The sequence below is a fragment of the Acipenser ruthenus genome, chromosome 5, assembly GCF_902713425.1.
Source record: "Acipenser ruthenus chromosome 5, fAciRut3.2 maternal haplotype, whole genome shotgun sequence".
Taxonomy (NCBI): Eukaryota; Metazoa; Chordata; class Actinopteri; order Acipenseriformes; family Acipenseridae; genus Acipenser; species Acipenser ruthenus.
In genome coordinates, this window is record NC_081193.1 from 33,042,772 (window position 1) to 33,069,716 (window position 26,945).

A 26,945-nucleotide genomic window follows, 5' to 3' on the forward strand; every position below is an offset into this window, starting at 1 on the left:
AAATACATACACAAAAGTGACCCTTACTTTGCACTGTAATGAAAGCATTGAGGTATTCCATGGTGAGAAGTGGGTGTGGCAGTTCCCGGATGAAGAATTTCAGTAAACTTGCAGCATCATGCTGCTTTATACAGTCCCAGGCAAACGTCCCCTCATAGAACTTAGCTTCTAAATCTTGGCAAAGACTCTAGGAACCGTGATTGATAAAAAAAAGAACATTCTTGTTTGCATGTACCATGTTATTGATTCCTTTTACTGCTGTATATATAAAAAAATATTATTATCCTGAATACCAGTAAAAATGTATCTTTTTGGTTTACAAATAATACTACTGTGTTAATCCATACTTAAAGTGAAACTTGGTATGGATATGAATATCACATCAATGTTAACCAACTCATTCTCATTTAAATTTGCTTTGTACAAAACTTTCAGGCATCCCATCCCAGCAAATTATTACATTTAAAGCAACCTTGTGGCCTCTTTTCTTCTCTCAAACATAACTTCTCTTGCGTAACCATAAGCCCCCCCTGGTTTAATCTTCCAAAACGGAAACCACTTTTGAACAATTCTTTGGGCCCCATTTCAAAAAGCAAAAACTGGTAAAATACCTTGATTCTTGTTGCAGATCCTGGTATTCGCAGGAGGCCTTCTGTATCCAGCCCCTCCTCTTCTATATGAGAAATGAGCTGAGAGGTCAAACCACAGTAAGATTACATCACTAAACAAGTCAAGCATACTGAACAAGATATAATATCTAATTAACAATCCAGTTAAGAGGAATTTGGGACTCTAATCTTAAAAACAAAACAAAAACAAACAAAAAAACACACCTCATCCAGACATAATATAGCAGTTATTAATTGTGGTGTGCCGAGTAACAAGTATAAAGAAATATCTATAATGAGTATGTCAGTTATTTCAGACTACAGTAATAGACAAGTACAAAGCTTATTAGACATTTTGTTTTCAGGGCACTTCAAGGTTTACTCTCGCCACTTGCAGTTATATATAAAACACTTTAGGACATCAAAATGATCAAAAAATCAATTTACTTAAATCTCTGATCATTTTGAGTCCCAGAAATGTGTACGAGTACGAATAATGGCTCCTCTGCAAACCCCTAGTATGTACATCTACAATTAACATTTAAAAAATTGTTTTATAGGTCGCACTGCTGTAAAAGTCACTCCCCCCTTTTTGAGACTTCAATTTTAGGAAAACACCTTTTTTGTGTTTAAAATACATTTTTTTTACAAATGTTTTTTTTTCCTACATGCTCAACACCGATAAATAAAGAAAGATACACAGGCTTAGTTTCGAAACAACTCTTGTTTGCAACATAATAAACAGAGCGTTAAATTAAGTCATCCCACATAGCATCTGTATTAACCCACCAGTATTTTATTTTAGCTTATCAAGTACCCAAACAAGTTCAAGAACATATCTTTGCGTTACTTAACATTTATTTTCAAAGCCATACTTAGACAACAGTTCCCGCTGCATTGGCTTTTACAAATTTGTTGTATTAATTCAAATTTAAAACAGTGCTGCTTGCATCAATTAAAAAAGCAAAAAAAACAATAAACTAAACAGTGCACCATCTAATAACCAGTAAACAAAAGAGTGTTGCATACGGTGCAGTACAATTGCATTCAATTTCCAGCTGTACAAATACATTCATTTTGTTTTGTTATTCAAAATCCTAACCACACATACTTTACAAGCGTACCACTGCGTTGCACCGACACATAGAACAAGTTACAGTATGTATTGAAGTCATTCAAAGCACTCCATTCAAACAAAATGTTTTCTACATCGGGCCATAAACACTTTCCTCCTATCAGATTGTTTTACTTTCGCCATTTTAAGTTTGTCTTTGTTTCGTCTCCAGTCACGCATTGCGATTAACATGTATTTCTGGCAAATTTAATAACGCACAATTTCAAACCTGTTGAGTAGAATTTCCGTTTTTTGTCCGACTGTCCTACTTTATCCAGTCTTAGTCACCTGCATTAGCATTGCAGTTACGACGAACAGAAGTAATCCCATTGTGGCACTGGTACAGTTGCACCAGTGTATTAGTCGCTCCCCCCTTTTAACCCTTTGCGGTCCTATGTCGGACCTGGTCCAACATTGCAATTATTCCTATCCGGTCCAATGTCGGACCCTGTCCGACATCATCAAAAAGATGCAAAAAACTGGTTTTTAGTCGTTTGTTCTCCGGAAAAAGTCGAGAAAAACATTCAATGGCCGAGTGGGAGCAACAGCAGCCGAGACAAGTCGAAAAAAATAAAAAAGGGCATGTCTCATGAATAGTCATACTTGCCCCTGGCATCAGATAACGGCGGCCATAAGGAAACAAGCTGGCTGTTACTGAATCAGCGCACAGAGAATATCACAGACATTTGCAGAGCTTTTTTTGAGATGTTATAGTAATAAAATAATGACTTGGATCGCATTGTTGAGGAGTTTGGTGATAAAACGAGTGATCAGGAGATGATTGATCAGTATGTACGACTATTATTATTATTATTTATTTCTTAGCATAGGTGAAAGCTATAGCGAACGAAAGGGTGGGGCGGGGCTGGAGATGCCTAGTGAATGCTTTGTTGCTATGCAGGGCCTTTTAAACCCGTTTGACTGTGGGAAAAAATACTTTTAAACAGCGCATCTAAAATTAACTGCGTGTGTGAAAATAAATTGGACCCTGCAAAAATGCCTAGAAAATCGACTTATGCAACGTTTTTTACAGTATTTTTTTTAATTGATAGGATGAAGAAATCCACATGCAGGCTACCCCAACTAAGTGTGTATCGTTTAAGTGTATACCCTGCCTAAGTGTATTAAATACCTAAATCATTACCAGTGCTGCACCATTAAAATTTACCCCAGTTAAGTGCAAAACTTAAGTCCATATCCCAGTTTTACTGTATAGCGGGATACTTTTCATACATTTAACTGAGCACGTGGATTGTGAACAGATGCTTTCAGTACATTCCCATACTAAAATGGCTGTATAGAAGGCAACTGACTATTTTTCAAATGAACACAGCATTTGTTAAAAGGTACCTCCATAATCGTTTGTTCAATTTTAAAGTAGGCTAATAGTACATTCGATATATCAATGAATACAGTTTTCACGGTGAATAGGTAAATTATCCCAATGTACATACAGCACGTAAGTAACAATTATTTCCATTTCATTATTGAAAGTAAAAGGGGGTATTTTGCGAAAATGCATCACTGTGCATTGTATATTATTTACTGTACAATTAAATAAAATACATTACACAATTGTGGTTCTGTTATTTCTTATTCAAAGTATAATTATTGGGCTGAATTAAGTGAAGCTTCAAAGAAATGGTAAATACATGTACCGATATATAAATATTTGTGAAAAATAGGTTATACACTTAAGTGGGTTAGACTGTACATATTATACCTATATACAGTATTAGGACTTATATACACACACACACACACACACACACACACACACACACAGTAACAGTATATTTAACACTAGGCACTTACTTTTTGCAATATAAGTGGGACTTTGGTACCTGGCACTTTCTTCTGATCCTGCTCAAGTAAAACTGTAAGTGGAACACCAAACAAGCCAGATTCTATAGAAAGGAAAACCAATGCATTGTAATGTATTGTACTGAAATACAGCAGTACGAACAGTTGGTGCAATTCGCAAAGCTTTAAGCAGACCATTTTGATAAATGACACACTATCTGGACCAAAAAAAAGGCCTTAATGAAATGGGCAGGGCAACATATGTCTCTTGGCGCTTTGAGTGGACACAGGTATGTCTTTTCCAGAGGTGAAAGAGCCAAATATGTAATTATTGTAAAAATCTTACAGTAACTATGTCCTTAACATAACAAAAAAAATCACTTTTATTCGCCTATTAAAATATCAGTATTCTATATAACACACACACACACAATATAAAATGTTTCACCTTTGATTTTAATTTTCACAGCTTTGTGAGATTTGAAGTCAATTCCAAATGTATCATAGAGTGCAGTCAGTTCAATGAGTGCTAGAGAGTGGACCTTCTTCATGTCCTGTGAGGCCAGGTCTCCAATCATTGTTGTACCTGTTTTGTCTTGTGGTATTCTGAAATTCTGTAATAATAATAATCATCATCATCATAATAATAATAATTATACAATGGGCATCCATCACTGAACAAACATTCCCCATCTCTAATTTGAGACTATCACACACCAGTTAAACCAGCCACCATGGAGAAGAATGAATGTGCAGTGAAAGCACAGCTGCATCAACCTTGCTTTACCAGCAGGTGTCAATACCAATCCTTTTATACAGGTCTACTGCAGAAAGCTATGCATGTATACCTAATAATTTCCCTAAATACAACATTTCTTGAGGGAGAAAACTGTTCTCGACAGCTAGATTAAATGTGGAATGTATAGTTAAGTAAAATAGTTAAATAAGAATGAAGAGTCTAATACATGTGCTAAAGTTCATGATGCAACTCTGACTACCCCATACTAAAGGACCATACTAAAATGACAAGACTGCTGACATTTGTATTCATTGTTTTTAACAGAATCCCCACCCACCAACCTGCAATAAGAGAGAATATACTGTATAACACATTTGTAGCAGCCATGAGAAGTGATAAACCCATCCAAAAAAAACACTACTTAAGTTTTTATTTATAGTGTGAAGAAATGATAGACTGCTATGGTATAATGTTTATACTGTATTTTGTATACAGGACCACTCAAGACTGCTGATTTGTTGGCAACAAAACATTTAGATGCAAGGACTGTGATTCAATCATTGTTTTGGAGATGTGTTTTGATACATTGTAAAGCAATGGAATACTGTTTATCAGCCTTAGTCTTCTGGGATGTTGTGCCACTTACAGGTAAGAGTGCGTCATCCTCGTCGCCATGGGGCTCGTTGCTCTTTGATTGATCTTTGAGGCCAGCTGCCTGCTCCGAGAAAGAAATCTCTAAATTGATATCAGTTTCTAATAATGCTGTGTCCAAGTTGCTTTTGTCATCCCCACACGGGCTTATCGTTTGTCCTGCGAGGAAAGTAATACAAGTGTATTTGTTTTTGTTGTTGAAGTCATGGTTTACCCAAGATACAATATGAGCCAAACATTACAGATATGATATCAATAAATAATTTGTCGTAGCATTCTTTTTTTACAGATGATAAAGAAAGAATAAATACAGTTCATCCCAGTACTAATATTTAAATCAGAAGCAGTGAGCGACAGACCAATAGTCTGCAGAACAGAAAACTGAAATGGCAAAACTTCTCTGTCGCACTACTCTGCCCTGGTCCTTGCCTACACACAAACTCAAGTAACGTTCTTGAAAACGATGGGTGCTGAATTATTTTAAACATAACCCTACATACGGTATACCTGGTGTGTCTGTCATGTTTGTGTTATTTTTCAGCGAGAACTTTTACTTTATTTAAAAACACATAACAATGGGTGACAAAAGACACCTGGTGGTTTTATTTTCCATTTACAAAAACTTTTTTTTTTTTTTGTGAAATTCACTTTTGAATAAAAACCTTTTTAAACCTGACAATAATAAAGGATTAGTGGGGTGCACATTTATTAATCATCTGACTGATAGAATGCATTTTTCTGCATGTATATATGGTAAGGTATGCGTTTATGTAGTAAGTGTTGAAAGTATAGGCACAAGGCTTGCTGAAGAAAATATTCATACTTTCAGAAAACATAACTGGTATAATAAATTTTACAGCCATCCCAAAAACACAGAAGACGGTGCTCGGCACAGCAGCCACTGTTGGACACTTTTAAGATAAATCTGTTCAAATTGGAGTAAGGCATAAAGCAGAGGACAGGGTTACTTCTGGGACAAAGTTTCCACTTCCCATATTTATTTTTGAAAGATTGTCTAGGAAACAAACTGTTTCAAAACAGACATATGCAAAAAGATTCAGTTTCATTTACAGGTTTATTTTGCATTTTAACACTAAAGGATGTAGACATGCGGTGCCATCTGCAGTTAATCATGCATTGCACTTTGGATACTCTGTTTATGGATGAGGCACTTGTCTAGCGAGATGAACAAACGCAGCAGTTTCTTAGCAGCTGGACATTCAAAAGGTCACTGCTAATTGCTATGCAAACTTCAGCTTATTCTGAGCTTCCTCTTCTGCCCTCCCATTATATAAAAACAGCGTCACTTCTAAAGTTATTTACAGCGGAGCACTATTCGTAAATGTAATGCTGCCATACTCAGACTTTGTGTAATAAAACTCAATTTAATACTAAATGAAACATGATGTGATGCCTATACTCCTAGAGGAAAGATGAGCAATTATTTAAGTTAACAAAATCTCAGTTTAGTTTGGGCAGTTATAAAAATGTGAATAAAGATGTTGATTATTAATAGGGCTTCTGATTTTCACTTTTAACCGATAAAACACCCCAGATACAAAAATAAATAAATCGGTGGATAGCCAATAAACACCAGAAAAACTGTGGAAATGCTTAATCTGTTCACGTTAACTTTACCCTTTTCCCGTTAAAAAAAATAAAACCTACTACAAAAATAATAATAAATACATTTCCCAGTGGTGCTGGGCAATGTCCCTCCTTCCTGACTTGTATCTATCATTGATTTTTTCTGAATACTTTAAACCCGCCCCAACTACTGAGTGACAGCACACTCCTACATTTCTATTGGAGACTCTGCTTGCGAGATTTAAAACGAGATTACAATCAGGCTTGTTAGCGGGATTTAAAGCTGTATTACAGTTAAGATACAGAGGATTTAAAACAGAATTGTGATGAAATGTACAAAAATGCCTATACACGAAAACCCCAGAAGAATGTGCCCGTGACCATAGGGGTTTCGTTTTGGAAGACAGCAAAGGAAAGAATATATAAAACACTATATAAAAAACAAAAGCCCCCCCAAAAAACGATTTATGTCACAAAGTAACTATCTTCTTACAACCCAAGGTGCATATAGAATTAATTATGTATTACTAATGCTTGCATCTTCTTTAAATACATACATGTTTATTAATCATTGATAATGGAAACTACATTGTTACATATGCAGCTATGAGATTCCTTTCACACAAAATCTGGAGTGATTTGAAGCAATATGGAATGGTAATTTCTCTCAGTGAGAAATAGCAAAACTACCGTAATGTTCAAGGCACCAGAGGAGTTATAAAAAAAGGATAGGATTAAAAAAGAGTAGCTTTGTGATAGCTAAAAGACACACACAGATTACACAGGCAATGCCCTAAAAAAAAATTATTTGCTGAGATGAACCACCTTTGTAAATGTAAAAACGATTTATATTTATGACAGGAACTCAGTCTTAATTTTCATTTAAAAAGTAGGAGACTAGAAATCCTAAGTCGAAGGCAAGTGGGGTATGGGGGTCCTCCCCCAGCGCGGTTGCAGGTGGCAACGCCCCCTACCAAAAACAAATTTCAGGGTTTTGCAGGTGTCTAAAACTGCATATCCTGGGCCTAAACATGTGCCTTAATAGGGACCGAAAATTCACAAGAAGTGTAACTTTGTTCATTTTTTTTATGATTTTAGGCATCAAGATTTAAAGAGCAAGTAAAAGTTACTTATATATGTCTATGAAAAGTAATTACAATATAATATACGGTAGTTATTTTAGAAGTTTAAAACCACAAACTTGTCTTAGCACACAGTAAATTTCAAAGTAAGCAAACTGTTTGGTTTTGCAATAATATTACACACAAAAAAAGAAGAAGTTGTGGAAGACAGAACCAGACACCAGTGAAACAGAGAAATTATATTTGAGGCACAAAAATAAACAAACAATGTTACATTATATAGACACCATAATACCAAGCGAGACAGAAAAGAAAAATAGGAAATCTGGAGTAGCTTCCCTTTTTGGCTGGTGCTTGCAGTCTGCCACAAAACACTGCAATACAAGGCTTACTAGAAATCACATTAATGTTTATGTAGTACCCTGGACAAGGTTAAAAGTTATGAATGTAGATTGTATACACTCTATTTTAAGAATTTCAATGTAATACTGTTGTAGCTCAATTTTGCCAGAACATGTCGCCACGATCGGTGAGCCAACTACACAGCTGGAGAGTACGCGGGAGTAAAACGTTTCAAAGTGAAAGCAAACGCAGAGTTAACCCATTCATTAAAGCTTACATTTTTATACTGTGTATCTATGTTTGCACCATGCCCATTAGCACCCTAAAGGGCCTGGATACACCACCGTTTCGCGACGCATCACCAGCACATCCCACGCGTCAGTCTTTAAGTAACTGTTTTAGGCGGATCATCTGGAAAAGTAGACTGCAATTTAGCTGGCTGCCAGCTGGAAATGAGAAGGCTGGAAACTAGTAAAAAAATAAAAAAAATAAGATATATATATATATATATATATATATATATATATATATATATAGTTAATCATTTAGTGTAGCTCCCAATGCTGTACAGTTGAAGAGTACTTGACAAAGGTTTTTGCAAGTCATTGTATCAGTTATACATCAACCATGCCAAACAAGTTTAGTGACGTCCTACATACCATCAGATTTAACATCCTGTTTTCCATTTTCACTTGTCCCAGCAGGCTGTGTTTCGTTAACATTAGAGATCTTCAAAATAAAAATCAAGCAAACAAACTATGTTTATATATCATCTTGGCATTGAGGACATTCTTATTTTGTAAATTAAAATGAGCTTTTATCTCAAACATGTCCTAAATATTTCATCATTTTATTTAACACTAGAACTGCCGCGGTTATACGCAAAACTAAAACCGCCGCCGGCATTCATTATGACGGTTACATTTTGAACAACATCAATATTAAAATGAAAGACAAACTATCAGATACAACTCAAAAGTTTTATTCAAGCACGCCATATCAAACATCTGCACTGCCGAAATGCTGCATTTAAATGAACAATTAAACATAAAAGGGTTTATATTCTAACTTCCCACATATAAAGCACTACTTCAACTATAAAACATTTCAAAAGAAACTAGTGTTTGAACAGGTATATGCAGATACAAAACTGTAAAAACTACATATATAGGTATTTTTTATTATTTTTTTTTTAATTGAAAGTAATATATGTTTTCTCTTGCGTGTCACGTGCAGAACTAAATCCAGGTTGAGCTGCTGCAGCCTGTTGCTTTGCAGTTTTCTAATCAAAATGTTTCTGCTGAAGAGCTGTGGCTAGCTTCAAGATGAAATCTCTCCTACTGATATTTTCCCCGGTGCATTCCTTCTATAAAACGAAGGAATTGATGGCTGCCAGGTCCAGTAGAGATAACAACAGGCTTGTACATATATATATATATATATATATATATATATATATGACTGCTTTGGTGGTTCTAGGTGGGCGGGATTATAACTTCCTTATTTTCGTGATCCCGCCTTTCAAATGCCGTCAGGGTATTTAATACATCTATTTAGGAAAAGTCATAAACAGACAACCGCGTAACTTTCAGACACGCAGAGTAATTTAAAATTTGAAAACCTCAAACCGTCAAAATGACTGCCGTGGTGGTTCTAGTGTTAATAAGCTAAAAGCTCACTACTGGCCCCTCTTGGAATGAAACTGTAAAAGCACATAAAAAGTTTGGACGCCACTGGGCTTAATATGCTACTTAAATTAGGTTTATTCTGATTTGAGAATGTATGAGACAGGTTTTCACATCACTTACAGTAGGAACGTGCCAATTGTATCTGAATTAATGAATACATGGTTCAAAATTTTGTTAAAGAGTTTTGTCTTTTAGTAGTCAGACCTGGATATAGAAAGTGAGTAGTTTTGATTGTTTTGGCTACGGTAAATGAGCACCTTGCTGCTACTGTACCTTTTCACTTTGTGCACTTGGCAAACCAAAGATGTCCCTGACGTCTGGTACTTGGTGATGCCTGTTCTTTTTCCTCAGGGTCTGAGCAACAGTCTCCACCCTCTTTTGCACAGCTGCCGCCTGTGTGCGGGTTAGTGTGGACAGCACGACCATACTTTCCTGAAGATCCCCTGCTGAATCACCAATAAGGTCCGATAGGCCTGCTTCCTTCAGCCACTCCTCCTCCAACTCCCCTTCTGTGCTCCATGCAAGACAAAAGCAGCACATCAGTGTCAGTAATGTATGTTACAGAAAATGGGGAACCTCGCTTCACACATGAATATACATTAATATTTAGAGGTTAGGTTATGTATGAATAGGGGTCTACCCAAATCGCGATTTCGCAGAATTCGTAAAATTGAGGGGTGATGTGTGCACTGCACAAAAAACTTCCACAAATAACATTTATAAAATAAATTAACCAAAGCTGTTAACGTTCTTGTTTACTATTCAAATGACAAAGTTTTAATCAGCCTATCAGTGCGTCTTAACTGTTTTTATGTGATCTGTACTGTGCAGTAGGGGGTGGGAAAGTTGATGCTGCATTGTTTTGATTTAGGTTGCTAAAATCTAGTTTTCAGCATTGGAGGTAAAATAGTGGAAATGGACGACAAAAAAGCAAAGTATATTTCAGCTGATGATCGTTTCAAGATATTTCCCAAAGAAACTGTACATGCAGACTGAGGTAATTGTTTTGCATATCTTAATGTGTCTGGAGAAAATATGATTGATCGCTATTTAGCTTCAGAATCACACATTAAATAAAAGGCTACTACAGAGGCTGCTGAACAGAATGTAAAATAAACAGCTTTCAGAAACCAAACTGGAAAGTCAGCCCAGACAAAAAGTATTCCTGTCTGCAAGTTAAATCAGTACTAAAACGATCCAGCACAGTCACCTCACTTCAACCTGTTGCTTACTTTTTCACAGTTGGAATTTTAGACCCGAATAGCCACGTTTTCTTTGCTTTGACTCGGTACTAATAAAATAAATTATTGGGTGGGACATATAATATGACAATGAACGTGCTGCATACATTGCCTTTATTAAAGTATGCCAGATGCCCTTGTGTAACCAAGTTTTTGGGCTGTTTCTAATCGATTTCCACATCTGTATAACTTGGCAAAGCTTTGCCTTAACTTCCAACCAATTCAGTGGATGCAGAATGTGCAGTCTCAGTGTATGGGCAAGTCAAATGCTGGGGGATGCTGCATGCTTGCCTTTAACAAATGAGTTTATTTAATGTTTAAACAGGTCTGCGAAATATCCACGAAATCCTAATTTTATTCCGCAGCATACCCGTGAAAAATATGTAAATTTACTGTGATTTACATGGAATCCTATGTATGAAATACAAGTTAGGTAGAATCCAGATAAAAAGAAAAACATGCTATCAATCTTTAAACAATTTTCTTACTTATTATCAAATGTCCTTATCAATGTTCTGTACATCATTTATTATTCTATACATTATTTTCTTTTTACTCAGGTGAAGCCACCACATTTTGCACAGTACCTTGAACTTTAAATTTGAAAATAAACTGCACCACTATATATGTGGGCAGCAGTGCGGAGTAGTGGTTAGGGCTCTGGACTCTTGACCGGAGGGTTGTGGGTTCAATCCCAGGTGGGGGACACTGCTGTTGTACCCTTGAGCAAAGTACTTTACCTAGATTGCTCCAGTAAAAGCCCAACTGTATAAATGGGTAATCGTGTGTAAAAATAATGTGATATCTTGTAACAATTGTAAGTTGCCCAGGATAAGGGTGTCTGCTAAGAAATAAATAATAATAATAATAATAATAATAATAATAATAATAATAATAATAATAATAATAATAAGATACACACTGCCTGGATACTTTATTAGGACCCAATAATGGTTGAACCACCATGGTATACACTGGACAAGTGCTAGAACGTGTCTCTGGGAATGTTAGTCCATTTAGTCATTAATGTTTTACACATCTGGTGCACAGATGTAGGAAGAGGACTGTTATCACCAATGCATTGTTCAAGTTCATGCTAAACATGCTCAACTGTATTGAGATCCGGGAATTATAGTTGCTATTGAAGATGCCTGAAGCCTCTGCCATTCTGGCATGATGGATGGGTGCATTATTATCTTGAAAACTGCCATCATCAGGAGTACAAGAGCAGCATTGTTGGGTGGACTTGATCCAAATTACGCATTCGTCTGGCCCACCAGAGTAATCAAGGGACCTAGGGTAAACTAGGAGAACCAGGGTAAACTAGGAGACTATGGTAAGCCAAATTATCATTTAGAGATATCTCAAATTCATTTAGAGATCTCTCTAAATCATTTCCAGATATCTCAAAATATTTGAAGATATCTCAAAATATTTGAAGATCTCAAAATATTTGAAGATCTCTTCAAATATTTGAAGATATCTATAAATCATTTTAAGATATCTAAAATACATTTAGCGATATCTCAAAATGATTTACAGATATTATTATTATTTGTTTATTTAGCAGACACCTTTATCCAAGGCGACTTACAGAGACTAGGGTATGTGAACTATGCATCAGCTACAGAGTCACTTACAACTACGTCTCACCCGAAAGACGGAGCACAAGGAGGCTAAGTGACTTGCTCAGGGTCACACAATGAGTCAGTAAATGGAGCTTTAAATGAGATATCTAAAATGCATTTTTAGATATCTTTAAATTGTTTTAAGATATCTCTAAATGTTTTTTAGATATCTTTAAATACTTTTCAGATATCTCTAAATCATTTAGAGATATCTAAATAACTTCTTGTTCATTTGAAGATATCTTTAAATGGACAGGAAGTCAACTGAAAACATAGAGCATTTTCACAGGAAGTCATTTCGAGATATCTGGAAATGACTTCCTGTGAAAATGCTCTATGTTTTCAATGGACTTCCTGTCTATTTAAAGATATCTTCGATATATCAAATTTACAGATATATTTAAATTAATTTTAGATATCTTAAAAACTGCACAATTAAAGATATCTGGAATTCAATTTGAGATATCTGGAAATGTTTTACAGATATCTCGAAATATTTCAAGATATCTTAAAATGCAATCTGAGATATCTCAATGATAATTTGGCTTGCCATTTTTTGGAACATATCAAACTTTATAGTACTTGGCAAGCACAGTTTTAAAACAACAAGCTGATTCAATACAAGCCTAAGAACAGTGATCTGCACATACCATCAGGCACTTTCATTAGCACTTCTTCAGGCTGTTCCTGGTCATTGCATCTGGTCTTCTGGATGTGCTCCAGCTCAGTCCAGTAATCATCCATTGACAGCTCATCAAGGGAATCCTGGGAGCTGTGGCGGTTGTAAGGTGGATTCCCTGCAGCATTTTTAGCACGACTGTGAATGTTGTATTGGCCAGTTCTCCTGCTGTAAGAATTTTAAAAAATCATACATAGCATTTAACTAAATTTGAATACAAATATCATGGAAAAAGAAAGCCAGTTTTGTACACCCTCTTGAATACTGCAAATAGAGCCACAAATTGTAACTCAAACAAGATTTTATGATTGGCATATTAGAGCTGAACTCCTCAAGTGAATGCAAATTTGTATGAACCAGTTTACATAAAGCTTTGCATATATGAATTGAAAACATAATGCATCTCCTACAACAGATGATATTTTCAACTGTATTGGGATACTTTGTAAAGAAGTCCAAGCAAGTAGATCAGTGTTCCTTCTACAGCAGTACTATTGTTACCTTTAATCTTGACATTCTATGATACGTCAGTTCATTCAACCGCCAGAAAGTCACTACCACACTATAAAATTGTTCAGCAGTGGGAAAAAACACATATTGTGAAACATTGGTAGTCTGTGGGACAAAATACAGGTGCTTGTTAATAGGTTAAGTCAGTCATCTTTCTCTCAACCTACCAAAACTAAAAATGTAAGTCACCTTGTACGGTAGATTGCAGTAACACAGCATCTGAAACAGGTCTAGAAGCAGGCAAGAAGAGTGAAGGTCATGCTTTATCTACAGAAGTCATGATGCTGCATGTCTGTAGAATGCCATGCCAGCGAGTCCACAAACCAAAAGTGTGAACTTGCTCAACCTAATCTCTGCTGGTTGACTCTAAAGAAAACCCCGAAACTGTACTTCTCTACAGCATCTGACATTTTTATTACACAGTAAACATAACCACCTTTGAAACCTTTGATGTTTATTGCAGGGAACTAAGTTCTCATTGTTTAAACACTGCAATCTCTCCTGATAGAAGTGTGCTCCGTTACAGAAAAGATATGCCACCTCTTTAGCTTAACCTGGCACAGCCGTATGGGGTAAAAATCACACATGAAAATCTTTTTTAAAGCCAAAATGTTACGCATGCGTGCTCAAGGCTGAATGTGGAGAAGTTGTGGTTGTTTTTGCTGTGTCGGTTGTAGAAAAATAATAATAATAATAATACTACAGCTTACATGTTACATAATCTATCAAATGCACAGATTCCAATACATAGTTATATTACTGTAACTCTACTGTTCAGAGATCAGTGCCACAAATGGGAAATCCATTTATTTATTTATTTATTTATTTATTTTATTTATTTATTTAATTTATTTTTTAATATCTCCTTCTTTTGACAAATTACAGAGGTTTGTTTGTTTTTAAACAACTTATTTGCATAAAAGTGTACTGGTAAATGATAGCCTATACATAATTTATATATTTACACTTATGCGTTCTCTGAATTAATATTTAAAACAAAACATCCTTTTAAAATGGTGTTATACGTACTAGAGATGTGCTTTTGGTACATTTTTATGAACGTTTAAATGCTTTGCAGTGTTAGCGTTTAAACCATATCGACACACACACTCTTTATATTACATTCTGATAGACAGCCCTGGTTAGTATTTTCTAAGCAAATAAACCCTAAATGAACAAATAACGTTTTAACATCAAAGACATAACTACAAAGTAAAAAATAAGTTTTTAGAATAGGGTGTTTCTTAAAGGTTCATTTAACAACAAAAAAAACAGGAGCCTACTCCTTTTGAGTAACTTTGCCCAAAATTAATGTTTTATTTTTTTTTTCAAAAATTCAAGAGACTAAAATCACTCACTGTACATTTTTTTAATTTTTTTTTTACTGTACTGTCGTTTGAACGTTAGTGTTTGTGGCACGACTGCAAGCCTGCTGAATACTATCCCCCATTGAACGATGCCATCAATTTCACAAAGCAATTTATGCTCAACAGCATTCTTTTTCTAACGTTGAATAAGTACAGGCAAACTTTTTTTTTTTTAAATAAAGTAAAAAAAAAAAAAAAACACACCCTATTCTTCCGTTTACAAAACCGATGCTTTAGTTTAAGCCTTCATTTGTGCAAAACTTGCACATAACAAACAAACAAACCTCTTACTGTACTTTTTTGTTTTTAACATTTACTGTGGTTTATAAAAGTCACTTATTTTAGACTGCGTTAAGCCTCTCAGGTTAAACAAAATTGACCCGTTCCATCAAGGTAAGCCATTTGTTTTTATCCATTACAATGTCTCCAATTGTCCTTCAATTAACAGTATGCCTCACTTAGGCGAGAAAATGTTTGCAATGTCTTATTTTCAGATGCATACATGCAGATATTTTTCTTTTGCTCTGGTGTTAAATGTATGGTTGACTCGCCATTTTGTACTTTTTGTTTTGCTTTAGGAGCGGGAGTGTAGATGACATTAGTATGAACATTCAGTTAACAACGGATTAGGAATGCGAGTCAAAGGTTAACTGCATAACTTTGTTGTTTTAATTGGCCATGATTATTTCGCTGGCACTAGGGAAACTACAATGCTTATATATTTATGTTTGCTTGGCTTGGGAAGTTGGTGGATGGCAGACAGCGAGGTGGCGATATAACAGGTAAAAATAGCACTGTTTTTATATTGGCGACATTTGTTCAGATAAAATAGCAGGCAGTATGCGAGGGTGGCGTTATAAAGGGGGGGGGGGGGGGCGGTATAACACGGTACAAATGTATATGGTCAAGTATGACTAAATAATGTAAAGTATTCAAATTCATGTATCCACATAACTTTAGATTAAATTGTAAAAACAGATACCTGGCCTATCTGTTTGAAGTGTGTCTCAGAAGTTCTTTGCTTTAGTGCAGTATTTCCAACATACAAATAAAAACTGTACTAAACATAAATGGCTGTTCGGTCCAAAAGCTTACAGAACAATTTCATGTAAAAAAAGCCTTCCATCTATGGGAAGATTGGGGAGTGGGGTCCACGAGTCTGTGGTAATTGCAACTTTTTCTCCCTTTGAAAGTTTTGTATGAACAGCTGCAGCACGATTTCCTTTAAGTTTTATTGTTTTAAGGGTCAGCACAGTATTGGGATAATCTTACATCGATTTTTTCAAAACTGCTGCATTCACGATTCACACGCATTTACCTCATAGGGGAAAACTTGATCACGCCCTGTTTGGCCAAATCTATAGTAAATGTTGTTATGAATGTTTGTGTTTTAATGCCATCAGTAGCTCCATCCACAATAATTCTTAACGTTTGAACTTGTGTTTTTGTGGTACGGCAATTTTGTTTGTTATAATTATTTACATACCACGGTTTTCTCATCCAGTTGCTCAAAATATTCCAAAGCGTGACTTCCTTTGTTTAGAGATGTCACTTTAAATATAGAACAAACTCTTAAACGATTGTCATTAACGTTATTACCCCGCCGTGGAGTTGATACCATACCACGCCTACTACAGGCATGAACACACACAGTGCACCAATGAAGCGCCAGATCGACTGAGAATAAAACCCACCCCAGTGTCAATCTTTCTGTTGTACCAATTAGGAAAGCTACTTGGAGGCAACTGCCAAACCCCTTCCTTTTTGTAACATCCGCCCTTACAGTGGCAGTCTGATACGCGACTGACTGCTGCTGATGATGATAAATTACTAAAATGAATGCATAAAAAAAAAATGTGTTTGGTGACATTTGTCATGTGACCGGTTATACGTCTAGCATATTATTAAACATTTAACCACCTCTTTAGACTTTATACTTTTAAATGTTTAAAAGTCCCATCCCTAATACGTACAGTATTCACAGGGATGCAAGGGCTATTTAAATGTCAGTCACCATCAACAGCTTTTTGTTTAGTATTAATGTTTGGTTTTTACTGCCATCTGTAACTGCATCCACAGTAATTTCTGAATGTTTTCATTTCAAATGGTGAAGCACTGAACTTGTGTTTTTGTGGTACGGCAATTTTGTTTGGCATAATTATTTACATACCACGGTTTTCTCATCCGGTTCCTCAAAATACTTCCAAACGTGGCTTCGCCTCTTCCTTTGTTCAGAGATGCCATTTTATTAAAAATAAGACAAAGCATAAGAAAAAACACTTCTCATTAGCTTTCTTACCCCATGGACTGGATACCATACCACACCTACTACAGCATGAACACAGAGTGCACCAGAAGTGCTTTTTACCTGCTCTGATTTTGGCGATGTAAATTTGAAAAATAGAATAAGGGGAAGGGACATGCTTTCTGAGACCAGAACAAAGCATATCACAGTCAGGTAGAAACTCAGCAATGCAGAAACACAAAAATACTTCCAGGATCAGACCAAAGTTCACCCTGTATCTATGGAAACAGTCATGCAGTGCAGAAACACAGTACAATACGATTTCAAGCACCATTATAAAACCAAATATCTTAATGTAATTTAGCATGCATTTACTCTTCAATTACTGTAAGCACCTGCATCCTGCCAGGAGCTAACGCTGACTGGCAGCGTCTCTAATGATATAAACATCTGCAGAAGTCACACAGGTGTTACAATTACTGAACATGCAGTTTCAATACTAAGATTCATAATGTAAATTTGTCAGGTTCTATTGCATGCATTTAACCCAGATGGTGGCATTAGATGTAAAATACTACTGTATTCTTGTTTGCTACGTATAATTACTTGTAAGAATAACTGTATTAAATGGCTAGTCAGGTAAAATATATACAGGTGACTCCAGGGATATATGATGCCGTTTCCCTGGAAATCCATTATTCACAGACAGGAAAATCAAAAAAGGATCTCAATGTACTTAAACGCTATGTCAGACTAGAACCCATTGAAACATAAAGGTGACATCTCCAGTGACTTTCAGTAGAGTATTTCATCTCCAGTGAAGTCTGGCTAAGAAGTGAAATTTAATTCTGTGAAAAAAGCAGTTACTTCTCTGTGACAAAGACAGAATGATTCTTGGTGATAAATCTCTCACCCGACCTGTGAGGGCGCTGTATAAGGGAACAGAGTGCCCTGGACTGGGTGGCCAGACAATTTATTCCCAGGGTTAGGTGGAAGTCGGCAAGCTAGAAATGGGGCGGAGCTACAATGTACTAAATCATCGACCCAGAAGGGAAATGACATGGCAGCCACGGATTGGAGGAGCGGTTGCACTAGTTAACCAAGGTGTCATGATTGACGGTACAAAAGGGGACGTAGCGAAGTGGAAGGAAAGACGTGTGTTATTATCGTGAGTGTTTTGTTTGTTTTGTCCTTATTAAACATACTGTTTGTTGTTATTTAGATGGCTAACACGATCCAGAGCTGTCGCCAGAGGTCAGCACAAACCCGGACTACACTGCTCTTTGTTTCATGAATAACTGTATTTACACCACAAGCACTTTAGCACTCACTGTGGACTTGTGTTTTGTGTTACGTGTGGGTGTTTAGGTACGGGACTATTATTATTATTACGGGACCAACCCGTGGATTAAAACAGTGCAATACACACCGCTGTATTGCCTGTTTCTCGTAGTTATTGTTTACTGACGTTTTGTCATCAGACTTTGGATTATAAAAATAAATAACATTGCACCATTGTCTGTCTGTTCATTGATCACTGATGCATCCCTGCACCTGCACACTGTTAACCACTTTGCCACATTCTCCCATTAGATTCCCATATGGTTTCCAATTCATAAAAGCAACAAAGTACAGATGAAAATAGTTTGCACATGCTAAAAAAACAGGTTTAACAAATGAGGTATAAACCTGTGTGGTTCTTTACAATAGTAGAAAAATGATTTACTAGGACCTTAGTTCCATGTATGCAGATGGACCGAAATGATGGATACATAGTGATTTAGCTCGACAACATACAGCGTAGCTATAGAATTGACCAGATTTACAAAAATAAATAGAAGTTCTGTAAAATGTTTTAAAAGGCAAACTATCAATATGTTGGCACTTAACTGTCAATATTAGAAGTACAGGGCAGCACATTCAAATGTATTTATTTAACCAGGATAGAATCTCATTTCAAGGGTTCCTGGCAGGAGAAGGCGGCAAGAAATAACATAATAAAAAATCAATGGCAAAACCACTTAAAAAAATCATAAAAACCAATACAAAATAAAAAGCATAAAAAATAGGACTGCCTTGTCTGTATAGAAAACCAAGTTTAACTCTGTATTTGTGTATCAGATGTTCAATATGGTATTTAGAATTTAGCAATGAATCAAGCCATACACCAAGATATTTATATTGTATTACAGTTTCAAGACTAGTGCCATCATTTGATACAAGAGAAAGATGACTTGCACTTGGTTTGCTTTGATTCATATATGTATTACCAACAGCTAAATTGCAGCAGAGGAAGCAGTTTCACCCATTGTAGGTTTTAATATGTACTTGGTTAGCCCCAGTGTATAGGCTCAGGTGTGTCTGATTAAACTCGTAGTAAAACTACAAATGGATCAAACTGCTATGCAATGGGAGTCTAATTTCCATCCCTGAAGTGCATACAAAATGCATCCTAACATTGTAACTTCCTTCCAGGGGTGTCAAACTCAGTCCCTGGAGGACCGCAGTGTCTTCTGGCTTTCGTTCCACCCGAGCTCTCAATTACTTAATTGGTCTAATTATTTGATTGATTGGACACATTTAACACTTCTCTTCAGGCCTCAAAATGTTTCAGGTAGTGTACCTTGAATCAAGTGCATTTTTAAAACCATCAACTGAAAAAGATCTTGAAAATATTAAATGTCATATTGAACAAATAATTAGATCAATTATGTTAATTGAGAGCTTAAGTTGGAATGAAAACCAGAAGACCCTGGGCCTTCAAGGACTGGATTTTGACACCCCTGCTATACACCATTCAAACATTGAGTTTAACAAGTAAGAACCACTTGTTAAACCATTACTATTATGAAAGACTCAAGGACTGCAAATAAGAAATCGAAATCTTTGATGCTGAACATGCTTAAACCCATAGGCCTGGCCTACAAACCATTTTTTATTCTCTGCATGTCAAGTAATTGCAAATCGAAGCAGGTTTTCTTTAATTTAACTTCTAAATCATATTTAATTGATTAGATATAAAGAAGTTACAAACCCATTTGTATTTGTTTTATTTAAAATAATGAACACAGTACATTTAAGCTACATGTACTGTATGTGAACAGACTATGCTCCTACCACAGTAAAACTATGGTAAAGTTTGATAGAAATAATCATTATGGTTAATTTCATTAAGACATCCAAACTTTTGTTTCACAAACCAGGTATAGCTTGTGCAAACATTGCGCTGATCCAGAAATAGTTTTTTTAGAAGACGCTGTATATAAACATACTTGGTTCTACAGTTGAGCTGTATTAATAGCTTCCAAGTATAACGACTGTATCTACGCATTTTATATTAAGAAACAGTAAAGGCTTGTCAACAGTTTAACTGCTAAGGTACTAAGAAAGATCAGTAGTAGTAACAAACATTGTAAAATTAAATGGATGCTTGCTACATTTGTTATTTGTTAAGCAAGACCATGGTTTATTCAGTTGTAAATAATGACACTTGCATTTTTTTTTTTTATGTAGGTTGTTGTGGTAGTGCCATATGAGAGGTGGAAGTAACAACAATTACATTAAACAACATCAACACCAAATAACCGAGTGAATATATGGCAACTTGCCCAAGCACATTAATTAAAATGAAAATACAAAATTTAAATAAATGGACTACAATTCAGAACCCCAGGCAAATTCACAGACGTTTTGAATGACAAATCATGTCAGTTTAGACTTGGACAGATATTAGCAAACATCTACAGCATATACTAGATTCACATAGTGGCAGTTGGAGAAGTTACTTTCAAAAAAGTAATCCATTACTGGTTACTTGAACAAAATTGTAGCTAGTTACAGTAACTTACTACTTTGAAAAATGTAACAGTTACAAATAGTTACTTTTTACAGTTACTTTTTACAGAGTACCACACTGTAGTTCAACAACTAGAGGAGGGTACTGTCAACTACCTTAATTGGCATTCTTGGACTGATGTATTTTTAAAGAGAATATATAGGTTTCTTAAATCTATTTCTGCATAACTATGATCTAATCTGTCACATTTTCCACTTGCCATTACTTAGTTCTTCCCCATTTTGATTTTCAAGTTTCTCCAGACTGACATATCACTTGCATTTCATGAAGGTACAACAAATCATACAGCCAGATACACAGATAGATAAAGAACAAGGTTATATGAGGGTCTAATGAATCTTTTCAAATGTCAGAGCGTGCCAGATGAAATATCTCATTGAGGTACTGTACTTCCAATATTTGACTTCAGGCAGAAATCTAGTCATTTTAGGCTTACTACACAGTTTACAGAAGGGTTCGCATGTCTTAAAATGAAATACACTTAAATTGAACCAGATCTTTCAAATAAAAGATTAACAAGCAACATGCAGGCTGTTTGATCAACATGAAAGGGACGGATGACGTATGAGGTTTTATTTAACAAATACCCCAGGCAAAGGGTGAGGAAGTTATCAAGGTCATTCTAACTAGTTTGCCAATACAAAACTAGAATGGCAAAACCATAATATTTGCTTGTATTTTTAACACATGTAGCTATTTCACAGGCAAAAGGTACCTGGATAAACAATTACTCTACACCATATCCTAAATTTAAAAAAGAAAGAAAAGAACAAACAAGTTGCCACCCCTTCTCCTCAGCAACTTTATATGGCTGGGAAGTCTATTGTTCCTGTTAGGATTTTTAATATTTTTTTTCTTCCGCTCTTTTTTCAAAATATCTCTAAAATCAACGCCGTTGCACGTAATCTCACAAAACTTGGTAGGGTGGTAGGCACCTAAGGGAAGTTGTGTCAGAGCGAAAATTAAGGTCATAGGTCACATGGTATGGTGGCCATATTGGATTTTTCGAGAATTCTGGACAATTTTCAAAAATCTTCTTCGAACCGGTTTATAGCAGAGGTCTGAAACTTGGTGCAAATACTCCCCTCATGGCCTAGAGTTACGGTTGTTCAAAAGAAATCAATTGGTCACATTGTTTGGCAGCCATATTGGATTTGTCAAAAATATTCAAACGACTTCTTCTCTGAAACAATTATGCCGATTGAATCAAAACTTTGCATACATCGCCTTGGTAAGGTTGTCTATCAAGTTTGTTCAAAGCAAGTCGCTACATAAAAAAACATGGCCGCCACGAGCCAATCAAATTTCAGCTATGGTCAATTTGCACATATATTGCAGTGTTTCTCTATGGTACAATGTGGTAGAGTGATGAATCAAAACTGTTGCACGAAAGCTCACGAAACCTGGTAGGGTGGTAGGCATCAAAGGCAAGTTTTGTCAGAGCGAAAATGAAGGTCATAGGTCACATGGTATGGTGGCAAGAAAGGATTTCTTGTAAATTTTGGACAATTTTTAAAAATCTTCTCCGAAACCGCTTATCGCAGAGATGTGAAACTTAGTGCAATAGATTTGCCGTTGTTCAAGAGAAGTCGGTTGGTCACATGGTCTGGTGGCCATATTGGATTTGTCAAAAATATTCAAATGTCTTCTTCTCTGAAACCGTTACGCCGATTGAAGCCAAACTTTGCATACATAGCCTTGGCAAGGTTGTCTATCAAGTTTGTGCAAAGCAACTCACTACATAAAAAAACATGGCCGCCATGAGCCAATCAAATTTCAGCAATGGTGAAATTGCACACATTTGCACATATTACCTTGCTAAAGCGCAAATGCAAAACTTGTTTAGAACTCCTTAGATAGTTCAGATAGTATCATAATTACTATAGAATACACAAATGAACCCATATATGCTCCATTCAAAAATTAACTTGACTGTGACCTTTGGCCTGTCCTTAAGGTAAAGTGCAAAAATAGCTTATAGCTCCTTACAGAGTGCAGATAGGGTCATGGTTACTATGGAACACAGATAGGAACAAGAATGCCTTGGAAGCCATTCTAGTTTATTTTTTTTGTGTGGACTGATATAAGGAAAGCGCTTTTAACAAACTATCTTCTCTTGTCATTTTTAGGGAGTTCTGTAAACTAAAACCACATTTCCAGTTCCATTTTAAATGTGTTTAATATGTTTCACACACCCTTCAAGGAGAGGGTATCTCATTCCCTACCTATTGTAAGGTGTCATCTTTCAGACAGCAGTACAGTAGCAGGTTAGTGTTACAAGTGGCTTGGCTTGCTTCGATTGCATCTTTAAATGTTGAGAAAATGGATCAAAGTAACCACTGCATGCCAGATAAATGTCTAAAGGATGAACAAGCTCTGACAAGACTTAAGTTGCACAGATGCAAAGAAGCAATTGTTTATAAACACAGTGCAAATCTGAACCTAAATACAAAAGCAAAGTTAGCTACTTCATAGTGATAGTTCTTAAAGTTAATATCCAACAATACCTAATTTTCACAACATATATTCACGATTTTGCTGTATATAATATTCACTTCCTGTGAAGCATATTTTTAATTTTGGTTGTTACCTATTGCATTTACGTGTTATCCTACCAATTTGATTTATGAATACTATACTTGTTTTACTGTTAGTTAAATAACAATAAACCAGAACAATTCCAATGTTAATTTATTTCCAAGTGATTCAAACTACTCACGGTCCAAAGTGCAAAGGTTAATGTGATTTTTGCAACCAGGTAATGTATTCTGAATCTATTTTAAGTGAGGCTAGTTAAGCAAAAAAAACAATTATAAGGCAAACTTTTGTTTTCCAAATCTTAACACAAAAAGGTTTACGCATAAAAAAGTTAAGTGTTGATTACCATGGTTAAAAAGCAAAAGCACTGTCAAGATGGGTAAATTATAGAGAAGTATGAGAAAGCACTGCACAAACAATGGTTAACTACGGTTTAATTATCTATTTTGTGGTTTCACTGTGGTTTAATGTATGTATTGGTGGTGCTAGTATTTTCAGCTTCCCTAGTTATTTATCAAACTTTGAAAAACAAGACAGCACATCGACATTCACCCCCTCCCACTCTGTCAGATGGACAGACAAACAGCCTCAATGTTCTCAGAGATTATGATATCATGTTTCATGTAGAAACTAACATGTTTCATTAGAAACAAACATCGGTTTAAACTTTGAGAGTTGTTAAACATAAAGAAAACAATGACTGTTTTCTGAAACCTAAACCGCTTGGAGCTCGTTTTCTAACCATTTCAAAATGTGTCTTTTGTTGGATCCTCCTTTGTGAATAATTAATACCACAGAGAACCAACGCCATGGGAAGGGTTCGTGCCAATTAGAAGATCCAGCGACTCTCTTATCAATAGTTCAAGTTTATACTTGAGAGCACCCAAAGAGAGCGCCGGTTAATGAGTTTCAAACACTAATACAGTGTGTTCATTACAAAACGTGTGTATTACACGTTTAACTAAATTAAGCCTGCAATTGATTAATGAGGTTATGTTGAAACTTTCCACAGTTTATTTATTATATGATATCGACATGTTGTGCAACTACAAGCTCTGGACAATCTCTGAACAACAACAGTATTACTATTAAGGCATTTCAGTATCTTGTGATCAACTATAACAGCCCTTTTCACTTGGGTACACACTGACGGACCGGGACTTGCACTGCATACTGGCATGTTTTCGTAAATATTTTATCATCTGTTTTGCAAGCTATGTTTGTATACGAATAGACGCGTTATTGCTACATAGACTCTCTCACCTTAACAACGACGTCTGTTCTTCTTCATCCTTACCAGTGATCAATACAGGTAAACCCTCGTTGTTCTGATAGAACCCTGTCAAAACAACTCCCTTGAAATTTTGTTGACTGCTCATGATGTGTGCCGCATAATTAGTAATCGCTCTTTAACCTCTGTTCAGGGCTAAAAGCACAGAGCAGTGAGTACTTCCCTTTCTAAGCGACGTGAGTACTTGTCATATGTTAGTTCCTCCCCAGCTGTTCTATGTTTAACTTGGTGAAGCGGGCGGAGCTAATGTTTGAAAGAGTTTGTTGGGTCCAAAATATGAGGAATTGCAGTACATATCTAGTCTAGGGCATGAAACTAAACAAAGCGGGACAAGGCGCTGTCGTTTCTGATTAGTTTACTGAAACGGAGGGATAAGAGTTTGGTTGTTTGTGAAAGTGGAATTTAAACGTTCTTTTTAAAAGCAGTTTTGAATCTGAAGAGGGCATGCAGTCTGAAGTAATACAAATCATTGATTCATTTCGTGTGTTCTCTTAAGCTAAATTAATATTGTTGTTGTTACTGTATTAACAACCATTAAATATCTTAACAGTATCCATACAATTCGCTTTTTTGTGCTGCTTTTCCTGTGCCGTGGCTAATACTGTGCCTTCCTTGAACAGTTAAGTGAAGTTGTTCACATCTAATTAGTTTTTGCACTTTTAGTTTAATTATCTTGTTTGCGGTTTCAATGTAGTTTAATTGTGAGCATTGCTCGTATTATTAGCTCCCCTCAACCTGCCTATCCAGTAGCAGTAGTTATTTAAAATACTTCGAAAAACAACACAGACGCTAGTGACATTCATCCCCCGCCACTCTGTGATATACATAGGAGGCTGTCTGGTCCAGTGGTTAAAGAAAAGTGCTTAACCTCCTTGTGCTCCTTTTTTTGGGTGGACGTTGTAAGTGACTCTGCAACTGATGCATAGTTCACACATCATTTTCTCTGTATGTCGTCTTGGATAAACGCGTCTGCTAAATAAACTTATTATTATTATTATTATTATTATTATTATTATTATTATTATTATTATTATTATTATTATTATTAATAATAATAATAATAATAATAATAATAATAGGGTCGTGGTTACTATGGAAATATGGAGCGTGGCTGGGGAGTCAGGATCGTTGGGCATACCTGGCTGGAGCTAAGGGGAGGATGCGCGGACAGCCTTCGCTGTTTTATTACAGTGGTGATCAGAAGTGGGATGGAGCAAAGACCCTGGAGCCAGAAGAGAATGCAGATGGAGCCGACATGCCATCACAGCCTGGGTGGTGGTCGACACCAAGAGAGGACGCCTTCCGGGACTAGCTGCAGGAACAGTTCGCCAAGCTAGTAGTGGAGAGTGGAGCCGGAGCAGGCACTTTGAAAAGGGAAGCCAGCAGAGAGCAGCGAGACTCAGGCAGCCAGCGGGGAACAGCAGAGGAGACAGCGGAGAAAGGCACCAGCAAGCCCCTGAAATACAACACGAAGGGACGCCTTCCAGGTCCAGTTTGAGTTTGTAGCACAGCTGGGTGGGTGGACTGAGCATGAAAAGGCCCTCCAGCTAGCGAGCTGTCTCAAAGAGGATATGCTGCCCTGTCTCCTGATGCTTACTGGGACACTGCGGCCAACAGCCCAAGCTGCTGCGGAACAAGCTCCGTGACAGGGCCAGAAAGCTGGGCGAAACCCTGCGGGAGCTAGCGGCAGCAATAGAAGGACTAACCAAGAAAGCTTACGCCCATATGCTGCTGGAGGTCCAGGAGGAGCTTGCAAGGGACCAGTTCCTGGACGCCCTGGGAGTCGGGGAGTTGTGCGTTCAGATCTGCCTGGCCTGCCCCGGAACACTGCAGGAGGTGCTGGAGCTAGCAGCATGCCTGCACTACCCTGGCTCCAGGAAGTCATGGCCCTTGTACAGCTGTGGCTAAAAGTTTTGCATCACCTAGAATTTTAGGATTGAAACACCATTTAAAAAAAAAAAAATTATATTAACATA

General features: G+C 36.5%; 1 protein-coding gene across 2 annotated transcripts in view; it reads right to left on the reverse strand.

Moving 5' to 3' along the window:
• The window catches only part of LOC117402433 (rho GTPase-activating protein 18-like), a 39,615-nt gene extending 14,440 nt beyond the window's left edge, over nt 1–25,175 (reverse strand). The window contains exons 1-9 of one of the 2 annotated variants that reach the window (XM_059024029.1): nt 24,942–25,175; nt 13,134–13,327; nt 9,888–10,123; nt 8,586–8,655; nt 4,911–5,074; nt 3,974–4,139; nt 3,538–3,629; nt 612–689; nt 28–187 (exon numbers count right to left, since the gene is read on the reverse strand). In XM_059024029.1, coding sequence (XP_058880012.1) covers nt 28–187; nt 612–689; nt 3,538–3,629; nt 3,974–4,139; nt 4,911–5,074; nt 8,586–8,655; nt 9,888–10,123; nt 13,134–13,327; nt 24,942–25,057 — 1,276 coding nt within the window. In that variant the 5' untranslated portion in view covers nt 25,058–25,175. Of the gene's footprint in view, nt 1–27; nt 188–611; nt 690–3,537; nt 3,630–3,973; nt 4,140–4,910; nt 5,075–8,585; nt 8,656–9,887; nt 10,124–13,133; nt 13,331–24,941 lie in introns of both variants that reach the window. The other variant, XM_034003563.3, reaches the window with a different exon arrangement.
• Between the last annotated feature and the right edge of the window lie 1,770 nt (nt 25,176–26,945).